Source organism: Eucyclogobius newberryi, unplaced genomic scaffold (genome assembly GCF_026437365.1).
Source record: "Eucyclogobius newberryi isolate DKJ021-1_F unplaced genomic scaffold, fEucNew1.0.hap1 SCAF_15, whole genome shotgun sequence".
NCBI classification, from domain to species: Eukaryota; Metazoa; Chordata; class Actinopteri; order Gobiiformes; family Gobiidae; genus Eucyclogobius; species Eucyclogobius newberryi.
The window spans coordinates 4,619,107-4,632,465 of NW_027315779.1; the positions used below are offsets into that span (position 1 = coordinate 4,619,107).

A 13,359-nucleotide genomic window follows, 5' to 3' on the forward strand; every position below is an offset into this window, starting at 1 on the left:
CTAAACTATATAAGGCTAAACTATATAAGGCTAAACTATCTAAGGTTAAACTATCTAAGGTTAAACTATATAAGGTTAAACTATCTAAGGTTAAACTATCTAAGGTTAAACTATATAAGGTAAAACTATATAAGGTTAAACTATCTAAGGTTAAACTATATAAGGTTAAACTATATAAGGTTAAACTATATAAGGTTAAACTATATAAGGTTAAACTATATAAGGTTAAACTATATAAGGTTAAACTATCTAAGGTTAAACTATCTAAGGTTAAACTATATAAGGTTAAACTATATAAGGTTAAACTATATAAGGTTAAACTATATAAGGTTAAACTATATAAGTCGACTAAACCAAACTGCATTGATGAGTAAAAAGAGACTTCCTGTCGAATAAAGAATTACTTTTAAACTATGAAAATGCAGATTAAACTGACCAAACTCCAGTCAACTCACTCACGCTTTCTTCTTTCTGCTGTTGTGCTTTTAATTCTGAATAAAAATAATTAGTTGACTATTGAAACGTTTGGCCAATTAAGACAACATCCACAGATTATTCCATCAAAACGACTAAAGTATTTCTGCACTTTTTGCATCATACATAAAATTAAAATGTACTGAGCCTGTAGTTTAGAGTTTACTGTTTATAATTTTATCTTGCTCATGCTCCTGGACGTGTTTAAATTGTCCACTGAGAACTTTAAAACACACATTTGCAAATGAGATATATTTCAATCATGTTCAAGTCAATTTCAAGGCCTGTTTACTGAGGCTTTGCCACCTTTTCTGCACACATCGAGTGGTATTCATGTGTAAATGCAAATTGTCAACAAGTGGAAGTGGAAGTTAGTCTAGAACTCTCTGTTAATGTCACGTAGTTTAAAGAATCAACAAAGGTCAAAACAATCACTTTTTAACTTCACGCACAGTCAACTCTGAACTAGAGCTGCACGATTATGGAAAAATACTGGATTTTTCATGTCAAGAATTGCAGTTTATGTTTAACGGTTGTGATTCTGTTCAAAGTTCACATTCTGAACCTGTAACATTAGAGAGAAATGAAATAAAACTGCAAAACTACAGCAGGATTTAGACAAGAAGACAGGCTATAGTTGTGTTTATCGAGAAATATTCTAAAGTTAAATGATTTCAGTTTTGAGATCTGCAAATATATATGAATAAATGTAAAAGCCAATGTAGTTTAATGTTACTTATAAAGGTCAAAGTACTTCATTATTGCTCTAGGTTCTGGTTATCAGGTGTCAAGCCTAAACTTCTCTTTGTCCAGGGCAGTTCTTGATACTGGTCAGTGCCTTCAATGATGGTCAGGATAATCGCACTAATATAACTTCCTCTTATCATCAGTGATATTTGAAACTTCTCTTTTGCATGTGTCTTTTTTGCAGCTGATTGTGTGCGTCTTGGACAGTCGACACATTGTATTACGCGTGTTCTTTTACTGTTGTGACTTGTAACAGTAACAGTGGCTTTTCCAGGCTTGGGAATAACATTACAATGAGTTCACGTGTCGTGTTACAGCTGATTAAACTGAGCCATTATTGGAAATGACACAAACAGAAAAGTATCGTTGAGGTAATGTACGTATTGCAACATTTCAGGGCTTAAAAAAAAAACATTTTGATAATAATATACTGTACAATATTTGCAAACCCACTAATTTCTTTTGAATATTTAACATATATAGAAACAAAACAAGGAACATGATCAGAGAGTAAAAAAAAGAGTAATAATAGTAATAAGAGCACAATGACAAAACAAATAAACCCATGACCCGTACAACCCACTGAGTACTTGTTACTAGGGCGGGGAAATATTGACAAAAATCTCAATATGTCGTTGGAGCGTCCCGATAACGATTGTCATAAAGTGTTAAAACGTGTCTTTAAACATATTAGTTGAGGTTTAATTATCAGACTAATGTGAAATGTCTGATTCCTTTGGGGTCAATACAGTAACTATCTATTTAACTATCAAAGTCATCACAAACATATCACCGTGTACACTTATTTGAACATCACTTTATTTTCATTTATATATTTAATCATTTATATATTTAATCAGCAGTTTTTGTAGCTTTACTTTAATTTTTTTAAATGTTAAATGTAAAACAACAAAAACAGAGCAAACTAATTTTGACATTTTGTAGCATTTTTTTTTATTACAAACAATAAAGCCAATTCTCACATTTCACACAAAACTCACGATATAATCAACATATATAAAGCCCATCTTTACTTCACCCTGATGCACTGAAAGGTTCACGTTACATCCTCTCTGCTGAGGGGTCCGCCACCTGCTCGTTTCCGTGTTGACGCCGCCCCTGGAACGTTCCGCAGTACGACACTAAACGTATTTATATAAGAAATACCGTGATAAACATACATTCTTTATCAGTGCGAGTTGTGGCGAACTCTCCTCCAGAAACGTCACATCCTCTTCGGATTGAGATGTGTTTTAAATCAAAGGCAAAATGACAGAAATGACAGCTTCTGATACTCGCTTCTGATACTCGCTTCTGACACACGCTTCTGATACTCGCTTCTGATACTCGCTTCTGATACTCGCTTCTGATACTCGCTTCTGATACTCGCTTCTGACACACGCTTCTGATACTCGCTTCTGACACTCGCTTCTGACACACGCTTCTGATACTCGCTTCTGATACTCGCTTCTGATACTCGCTTCTGACACTCGCTTCTGACACTCGCTTCTGATACTCGCTTCTGATACTCGCTTCTGATACTCGCTTCTGACACACGCTTCTGATACTCGCTTCTGATACTCGCTTCTGATACTCGCTTCTGATACTCGCTTCTGATACTCGCTTCTGATACTCGCTTCTGACACACGCTTCTGATACTCGCTTCTGATACTCGCTTCTGACACACGCTTCTGATACTCGCTTCTGATACTCGCTTCTGATACTCGCTTCTGATACTCGCTTCTGATACTCGCTTCTGATACTCGCTTCTGATACTCGCTTCTGATACTCGCTTCTGATACTCGCTTCTGATACTCGCTTCTGATACTCGCTTCTGATACTCGCTTCTGATACTCGCTTCTGATACTCGCTTCTGACACACGCTTCTGATACTCGCTTCTGATACTCGCTTCTGATACTCGCTTCTGATACTCGCTTCTGATACTCGCTTCTGATACTCGCTTCTGACACACGCTTCTGATACTCGCTTCTGATACTCGCTTCTGACACACGCTTCTGATACTCGCTTCTGATACTCGCTTCTGATACTCGCTTCTGATACTCGCTTCTGATACTCGCTTCTGATACTCGCTTCTGATACTCGCTTCTGATACTCGCTTCTGATACTCGCTTCTGATACTCGCTTCTGATACTCGCTTCTGATACTCGCTTCTGATACTCGCTTCTGACACACGCTTCTGATACTCGCTTCTGATACTCGCTTCTGATACTCGCTTCTGATACTCGCTTCTGATACTCGCTTCTGACACACGCTTCTGATACTCGCTTCTGATACTCGCTTCTGATACTCGCTTCTGATACTCGCTTCTGACACACGCTTCTGATACTCGCTTCTGATACTCGCTTCTGATACTCGCTTCTGATACTCGCTTCTGACACTCGCTTCTGACACTCGCTTCTGACACACGCTTCTGACACACGCTTCTGACACTCGCTTCTGATACTCGCTTCTGATACTCGCTTCTGATACTCGCTTCTGATACTCGCTTCTGATACTCGCTTCTGACACACGCTTCTGACACTCGCTTCTGATACTCGCTTCTGATACTCGCTTCTGATACTCGCTTCTGACACACGCTTCTGACACTCGCTTCTGATACTCGCTTCTGATACTCGCTTCTGATACTCGCTTCTGATACTCGCTTCTGATACTCGCTTCTGATACTCGCTTCTGATTCTCGCTTCTGATACTCGCTTCTGACACACGCTTCTGATACTCGCTTCTGATACTCGCTTCTGATACTCGCTTCTGATACTCGCTTCTGATACTCGCTTCTGATACTCGCTTCTGACACTCGCTTCTGACACTCGCTTCTGACACTCGCTTCTGATACTCGCTTCTGATACTCGCTTCTGACACACGCTTCTGACACACGCTTCTGATACTCGCTTCTGATACTCGCTTCTGATACTCGCTTCTGATACTCGCTTCTGACACACGCTTCTGACACTCGCTTCTGACACTCGCTTCTGATACTCGCTTCTGATACTCGCTTCTGATACTCGCTTCTGACACTCGCTTCTGATACTCGCTTCTGATACTCGCTTCTGATACTCGCTTCTGATACTCGCTTCTGATACTCGCTTCTGACACTCGCTTCTGATACTCGCTTCTGATACTCGCTTCTGATACTCGCTTCTGATACTCGCTTCTGATACTCGCTTCTGACACACGCTTCTGATACTCGCTTCTGATACTCGCTTCTGACACTCGCTTCTGATACTCGCTTCTGATACTCGCTTCTGATACTCGCTTCTGATACTCGCTTCTGACACTCGCTTCTGATACTCGCTTCTGATACTCGCTTCTGATACTCGCTTCTGATACTCGCTTCTGACACTCGCTTCTGATACTCGCTTCTGACACTCGCTTCTGATACTCGCTTCTGATACTCGCTTCTGATACTCGCTTCTGACTCTCGCTTCTGACACTCGCTTCTGATACTCGCTTCTGATACTCGCTTCTGATACTCGCTTCTGATACTCGCTTCTGATACTCGCTTCTGATACTCGCTTCTGATACTCGCTTCTGACACTCGCTTCTGATACTCGCTTCTGATACTCGCTTCTGATACTCGCTTCTGACACACGCTTCTGACACACGCTTCTGATACTCGCTTCTGATACTCGCTTCTGATACTCGCTTCTGATACTCGCTTCTGACACACGCTTCTGACACTCGCTTCTGATACTCGCTTCTGATACTCGCTTCTGATACTCGCTTCTGATACTCGCTTCTGACACACGCTTCTGACACACGCTTCTGATACTCGCTTCTGATACTCGCTTCTGACACACGCTTCTGACACTCGCTTCTGATACTCGCTTCTGATACTCGCTTCTGATACTCGCTTCTGATACTCGCTTCTGATACTCGCTTCTGATACTCGCTTCTGATACTCGCTTCTGACACACGCTTCTGACACACGCTTCTGACACTCGCTTCTGATACTCGCTTCTGATACTCGCTTCTGATACTCGCTTCTGATACTCGCTTCTGACACTCGCTTCTGATACTCGCTTCTGACACTCGCTTCTGACACTCGCTTCTGATACTCGCTTCTGATACTCGCTTCTGATACTCGCTTCTGATACTCGCTTCTGACACTCGCTTCTGACACTCGCTTCTGATACTCGCTTCTGACACTCGCTTCTGATACTCGCTTCTGATACTCGCTTCTGACACTCGCTTCTGATACTCGCTTCTGATACTCGCTTCTGATACTCGCTTCTGATACTCGCTTCCGATACTCGCTTCTGATACTCGCTTCTGACACTCGCTTCTGATACTCGCTTCTGATACTCGCTTCTGATACTCGCTTCTGATACTCGCTTCTGACACTCGCTTCTGATACTCGCTTCTGATACTTGCTGAATCAGGGGTTATTAATAGGGATGAGATCAAGTGAAATTCCAAGTATGTCATCTACAAATGTACAGGTAAAATAAAACACAAACTCGATACTCAAATGTGCATAAAACATTAGCCTTTAGCCAAAATGTATTTATAACACACAAAAGTACAAAATGTATTTATAACACACAAATGTACAAAATGGATTTATAACACACAAATAGAGAAACAATCTGGGACTTTAAAAATTAAACTGGTTCATTTTAAATTATAGGAATGACAAGTGAGACTAAATACACGTTTTGTAATGTATTTTATCACTGACTAAACCAAAAGTATTTTTTCTAGACATCTATACTTCACTTAAGGATTTTTATTTTCATTATTTTTAAGGGGATGCTTTTTTACTTTTACTTCATTACATTTTCGAGCAGGTATCTGGACTTTCTACATTTTAACTGGATTGAAAAGCAGATATTGAGGAGATATTCTAAGTACATTTCTTATCTAATCTTTTATTTATTATTATCACAAGCCCCAACTTTGAGACAACAAAAATACATAATGTATGATATGAAATGCATAAAATTCAGCAAAATTAAGAAATCCATAACGATTGATTGACCTCCAAACCCCCTGCACAAACCTGACTCGTCCTGCTTGTTCCCATGGTTTTAATAGTCCATAATCTGACTTGGAGAATGTGATTTTAACTTCATATTTCTGTGGAATCATGAGGGTGACGCGCCGACTCCAGAACAACTACTTACTCTCGTTTTAAGTGACAAAATTGAGCACTTCTTCCACCTTATGCACTTCATAGTCACCTCTGGGTAGTGTCTCCCTGACTCAGGAGTATCTGAAGTACTCGCAGTATCACTACTTCAAGCACCGGTTCACTGTGAGTGCTTGACATGGATATTATCTGTCTTTTTGTCACATTTCTTTGTCGCACAGACCTCATTCCTCTTTCAGATTCCCTCGAGACGGCGTCATCGGAGTTCTTATTTCCAGTGAAGCTCGGCTCGTCAGAAGGAGTACCTCTTTCTGACCCGTGTCATTCAGATCCAGTTAGTTCCCTTTTGAAAGGTTTCCGTGACTTCCCCATCGCATAATACACACATAACCTTTCCCTTTTGGAATTGGGCCCGTATTGAAGTGTTGAATCGCAGGAAATAACGCAAACTGTTAAAATATTAAAAGCCAGGTACAATTACGATATTATTGTTGTGTTGTCACTTAGTCACAGCATCAGCACTGACACATGATGGAGCAGCAGCCACACAGACGGTGCCTTTAATGAGATAAATCCATGTTCTTATGCTTATCTGAATCTGAAAACACTCAAATCAAACGCTTTTCTTATCTATTTGGAGATTTCAGCTCAAATTAACGGCACGTGATCCGTTTGGAATGATTTTTCGAGGAGATTAAGGTCAAATCATTTAAAGTCGTTAAGAATTCAGCTTTTGGACAAATGTTTAGTTATTTGCTCACGGAGACATTTTTACTGAGTCAGGGTCAACATATCGATACTTCAATACCGATACTCCAGTCCATAGTGGGAAGAATTATGTATTTTTTACTAAAAGTAATTATTTCATTTGGATAAAATTACATTCAACAATAAATAAATACATAATGATAATAATACAATCAATCTTCTGTCTTTATGAAAATACATTTAGTTTAATTGAATTGAATATTTGCAACAATAATCACTTTATAATTTCTACTGATTTTACGCCAAAGTATTATTTGTCAACTTAGACGAGCCATAGTGTTGTGCCCTTTAGCAAAACACTTTACACAACATGGTAGATGAAACGTAGCCCATCGTGTTGAGGCATCTGATTATTACAAGAACCAGTGGTGGACAGCAGCAAAGAACAAAAGTAAAAGTACTTAATTAAACGTTGTAAGTATCTGTACTTTACTTAAACTTTTTACTTTTATTTCATTACATGTGAGAGCAGGTTTCTGTAAGTTCTGCATGGTTTTAGATATATTTTGGCACTTTCATGGTGACATTTTGCCACAAGGTTTTGAGTTCAAGTCTTGGCTTTGAGGAAATATAAATATACATATAAATAGGCTAGAAAAAGACAAAAAAAAATCTATCTTTAATAATTCATCAAAAATGTGCGCAAAATACTTTTACTTTTGCCTTGCTCGTTTTCACCCACCATTGAATACCAGATAAAAGATAAACTAATAATAATGCATCCAGCTTCTTACGCCGGTACATGTCATATCAGCGTTTTTATTGAGCTTCATGTTAAATGTTAATGAATAATTGTTTGCGTGAGCCATGTTAGAGCTGTTTCCTCAGGTGTGTTCAGTGCACTGAAGATCCAACAGGCGCTGGCACTTCCTCTTTCTGTGTCTTGGGGTTTTTTCTCTTCTGCTTCACTTCACAATAAATAAGAGCAGAACAGAACGGTTCCGCAGATAAACCAGAACTGACCAGGCAGCACACCCTTGGGAGTCGACAGACAGACTAACAGTGACTTAAGGTAACGTTTTAACTTCACACAAGTGTTCATTTTGTCTCCTATAGTCTTATAAAATGAGTCGTGATAAACGGTTCTGATTTTTCTTTTGCAGATGGACAGGCTTGTTTCTCTGGCTCTGTTTGTGATGCTCTGCTTTTTCTCCACAAGCTTTTCAGCAAACACAGAAAGGCTCATGGATAATGGTGAGTGTTATATAATATATAACGTTTTATACAGTGGGCAATATTAGACGCACACATGAACATTTAATCATGTGGAAAACATGTGTTTTTACATGTCATTCATTTAAAAAAGATTCACAACAAAAAGAATGGTAAACAGCATTAATCTTTTTAACAGTGAGAATGACATAATATCAGGTAATATTGTGTGTTTACATTGTACGTACTAAATCAATATCATAAAAGTGCTATGCTTTTCCATGATTGTAAATCATATACACCAGTCAAATACATAGACACAGGCTATACATATCCCATAACTGTAATTGTCAGATATTTGGGAAAAACAATGTTTGATGTGAATTACAAATGCATTTGTTTGTTTTTGATGCACATTTTCCAACAGTAAATCTGTCCATTGATATAATTAGTTTTATAACTGTGTTTGCTGTTCAGGGATTCCCCTGCCAGGGCCCGTGCGGTATAAAAGCAGAAGAATGAATGCTCTGTTTTGTGTTGGATTTAGTTGTGGTTTTGCGGGTTCGACATATCGATGGCTCCAAAGTGCCTGTGTCCATAAGCTGTGGAGAAACCTCTGACGATCAACTGGTAACCTGGAGGAAAAATGGTAAAGGGAAAAAGAACACAATCTGTTCTTTTATTTTCTATTTAATACTCTAGTAGTTCTATATTGTTATTCTAACGACTGGCACACTCACCAACACACACAGCTTTACCTTTTTTACTACATGTTCATGTTCTAACATACTGTTCAGCCCACAACACAACTGGGACAAACCAAACCAGGACTAGAACAGGACCGAACCAGGACTAGAACAGGACCAAACCAGGACTAGAACAGGACCAAACCAGGACTAGAACAGGACCAAACCAGGACTAGAACAGGACCAAACCAGGACTAGAACAGGACCAAACCAGGACTAGAACAGGACCAAACCAGGACTAGAACAGGACCAAACCAGGACTAGAACAGGACCAAACCAGGACTAGAAGAGGACCAAACCAGGACTAGAACAGGACCAAACCAGGACTAGAAGAGGACCAAACCAGGAATAGAACAGGACCAAACCAGGACTAGAACAGGACCAAACCAGGACTAGAAGAGGACCAAACCAGGACTAGAACAGGACCAAACCAGGACTAGAAGAGGACCAAACCAGGAATAGAACAGGACCAAACCAGGACTAGAACAGGACCAAACCAGGACTAGAACAGGACCAAACCAGGACTAGAACAGGACCAAACCAGGACTAGAACAGGACCAAACCAGGACTAGAACAGGACCAAACCAGGACTAGAACAGGACCAAACCAGGACTAGAAGAGGACCAAACCAGGACTAGAACAGGACCAAACCAGGACTAGAAGAGGACCAAACCAGGACTAGAACAGGACCAAACCAGGACTAGAACAGGACCAAACCAGGACTAGAAGAGGACCAAACCAGGAATAGAACAGGACCAAACCAGGACTAGAACAGGACCAAACCAGGACTAGAAGAGGACCAAACCAGGACTAGAACAGGACCAAACCAGGACTAGAAGAGGACCGAACCAGGACTAGAACAGGACTGAACCAAGATGCATTCATATTTGTCGTTATTTGGTTCAAAATTTAGCTCATTTTAGTCTTTGTTTGGTCCTGTTTTAGTCCTTGTTTAGTACCGGTCTTGTCCAGGTTTAGTTTTGGGTTTGAAGTGGTGAATGTGTGAATGCATTCCAAATCTACATCTGGACTAAACCAGGACTAAACCAGGACTAAACCAGGACCAAACCAGGACCAAACCGAAACACAGCCTACAACCTTTTCACAGTTAACTTTCCCCGGTGTGTTCAGGTGTTCCACAGCCGGAGCTGCAGGGGAACCACATCCAGGTGATGGTGCAGGAGTGGGACGGGGGTAACTACACCTGTCACCATGGACCAGGGGGGCCTCAGCTCAACCACACCCTCCTCATGGTCCAACTGGAGCCAGACAACCGGACCGTCATCCTGGAGCACAGAGGCCCTGAGAAGGGTGAGGGAGATACACGATTAACTAACATCCTTTTACACTATTCTGCAATTTCTTTGTTGTGTTGGGGATAGTATCAGCTTCATTGGACTGAGCTCTACGTAGGATGACAGAGGGATGAAGAGTGGGGAGGGACATTCAATGCAACTTGAGCGAGCACAACACACAGTATTCTATAATATTTGTAATGGTTTATACAAAAGTCAGTCACTAAGATTAGATTTGTCACTTTCTATCCAACAAACTAGAGTTCAACGTGCTCAAAATAAAAACAGATTTACTTTTCATTGATGTTCTGAGGCCCAGGCTATATTTCTATTTTAAATTTTAAACTAATTTGGCAAATGTAATATTCTAGAGCAGACAACAAGCTACAAAATGATATAACCAGTCAAATGCGTTGTTTTCTTGTAGATTTCATCCACTGTTCGACCCCAAACTACAGAGGCTCCTTCCACTGCAGCTGGAGTAGGACAAAGCATCGCTTGGACGCCGCGGTGCTGCTGGTCAAAGGCCATCGGTGAGAGCATTGAATTACACCAAGTTTATCAAACAACTACGGACAACCTGGATGTTCTGATTTGTAAATGTGCCAGAGGAAAGCGATCACTGCCAAAATGAAGTAAATGTAGATTTTGCATAATATAAAGGCTTTTCTACACTGACAACCAAATGCAAAAGACATAAAAAAAAACACATTTCCATTATATATTTGTACACACATCAGTGCAAATGTACATTCAACACTCGTTCATGTTCATACTGGTTTCTGTTTTTTAAAGCCCATATGGTTCTCATGTTTTTCTAATCATAACGTTGTTTGGTCGGATGGTCCCTGTGGTAACTAATTATCATAGTAGAGAACATTTGAAAAATGTACAAATAAAAATTGAGAATTACAGAAAGTGGTGCTGAGTTCTACAACAGAATACCTGCACCTCTGTGACGTCATCAAAAAGCGAGAACATTTGCACTCAACTTAGACCTTTTTATGACAGTTCAAATGATAATTTAAGGAAATAAACATGCCAGGTGTAATTATTTGCCAAATCATAACCATTGCATGATTTAAATGGATTTTGGCCCTAGTTTACGGTCGCTAAATGCTAAATAACTGTATGAATTTGCTGCCCATGTCCAACCAGGAAGTAACATTAAAAGTGTCACAAATTGCTGATTTTGAGCAAAAACAGGCAAAATGTTTGGTAAAATCTTAAATACAATCATGTTCCCTTACTGAAAAGTGTTGTCTAATATGTCATCTGGAGGTACTTTCAGCTCCACAGTTCACACTAACGCACATCATCGCTGCGTGTGAAGCCTTGAGCGGTACAAAGTCTGTAATGGCGGCGTTGTGTGCAGTAATCAGCAGACGGTGTCGTGTAAGGTGGATCCCAGCGGGTCCGGCATGTTGTGTGAGGACAACAACTGTCCGTACAAAGAGGAGCAGCACCGCATCTCTCTGACCCTCTACATGGGCAGTGCGTCGCGCCTGGAGGCCTACACCAAGACCTTTTACCTCAGGGACATTGGTCAGTCGCTCTGTGGATCACACACAACACACTCGACTTCCAATGAAAAGATCTCATTCAAAAACATCTGTAATTGGGCTTTTGTGTGTGTTCTAAGGCACGTTTGCCCTGTCGAATTTGGGACTAAACCTGGACTAGATCAGGACTAAACCTGGACTAGATCAAGACTAAACCTGGACTAGATCAGGACTAAACCTGGACTAGAACAGGACTAAACCTGGACTAGATCAAGACTAAACCTGGACTAGATCAGGACTAAACCTGGACTAGAACAGGACTAAACCTGGACTAGATCAAGACTAAACCTGGATTAGATCAGGACTAAACCTGGACTAGATCAGGACTAAACCTGGACTAGATCAGGACTAAACCAGGATTAGATCAGGACTAAACCTGGACTAGATCAGGACTAAACCTGGACTAGATCAGGACTAAACCTGGACTAGAGCAGGACTAAACCTGGACTAGATCAGGACAAACCCTGGACTAGAACAGGACTAAACCTGGACTAAATCAGGACTAAACCTGGACTAGATCAGGACTAAACCTGGATTAGATCAGGACTAAACCTGGATTAGATCAGGACTAAACCTGGATTAGATCAGGACTAAACCTGGATTAGAGCAGGACTAAACCTGGACTAGATCAGGACCAAACCAAGTCTACATCAGGACCAAAATGGGCTTAATTTCAGTCCAGACAGTCTTTATTTATGCTAAAATAAAGAACAATACCACAGCTTTTTATACCTTCATCTTTTTGCACTACATTAGTTATAGATAATGTACTGCGTTTACAATTGTCCTAGTTTTGTCCTGGTCTAGTCCTGGTTCGAGCCCAGTTTAGTCCCGGCATAGACTCGGTTTGATCCTGTTCTAGTCCAGGTTTAGTCTAGTTCAAGTTTGGTTCCTGGTTCAGTCCTAATTCGGATGATCATGTGTATCCACTTTACCATTTGAAATATGCTGAACCAAACTTCAACATCTGACACAACATTGCTTTACACTCTCGAGACTCGTAACATATTTTGTACTTTTAGTGGCCCCGGGACGGCTCCCAAACCTGGAGCTCACTGAGAATGTGTTCAGCTGGGACTATCCCGAGACGTGGGAGAAGCCTTGCAGCTACTTCAGTCTGCTGTTCCAGGTCAAAGCGGTGCGCAATGGGGAAGCCTGCAACTCCCAGCTGCAGCTACTGGTAAGAGAAAGACCCACAGGAAATATAATAAGAGATGAAATAAGATGGCATAAGATGTAAACGTCCTGGTGATTGTGCTGTGCAGGAGAACACCACTTCTCAGACGGAATACAGAGTCGACATCCGAGCGAAGAGGTATGTGTTCTGCGTGAGAGCTCGGGACAAGCACACGGGAGGACCATGGAGCCACTGGAGTCATTACAGGTGAGTCACAGAGATGCTTCCGGACACGACCGCGCCCCGCCGTAACCTTCTGTGCAGGAACAATGCCAGTAGAGTCAGTCAAAGTGCATTTATTATTTACATGATCAGAAAGGTTTGCTC

The 13,359-nt window shown here is 40.8% G+C and overlaps 1 protein-coding gene across 1 annotated transcript; it reads left to right on the top strand.

Moving 5' to 3' along the window:
* Window positions 1-8,011: 8,011 nt before the first annotated feature.
* Window positions 8,012-13,300, top strand: il12bb (interleukin 12B, b). Its single transcript, XM_072445490.1, has 8 exons — window positions 8,012-8,112; window positions 8,204-8,294; window positions 8,800-8,901; window positions 10,130-10,309; window positions 10,721-10,826; window positions 11,669-11,838; window positions 12,878-13,035; window positions 13,121-13,300. Exons 2-8 carry the CDS (start codon window positions 8,204-8,206, stop codon window positions 13,241-13,243), a joined length of 930 nt encoding a protein of 309 aa, XP_072301591.1. The 5' UTR covers window positions 8,012-8,112; the 3' UTR covers window positions 13,244-13,300.
* Window positions 13,301-13,359: the final 59 nt, after the last annotated feature.

Coding starts and splice junctions, on each gene's coding strand:
- il12bb (XM_072445490.1), top strand. CDS start 8,204: ATGGACAGGCTTGTTTCTCTGGCTCTGTTTGTGATGCTCTGCTTTTTC. Junction 8,295..8,799: donor AGAAAGGCTCATGGATAATG/GTGAGTGTTATA, acceptor TGTTGGATTTAG/TTGTGGTTTTGCGGGTTCGA. Junction 10,827..11,668: donor CTGCTGGTCAAAGGCCATCG/GTGAGAGCATTG, acceptor CGTTGTGTGCAG/TAATCAGCAGACGGTGTCGT.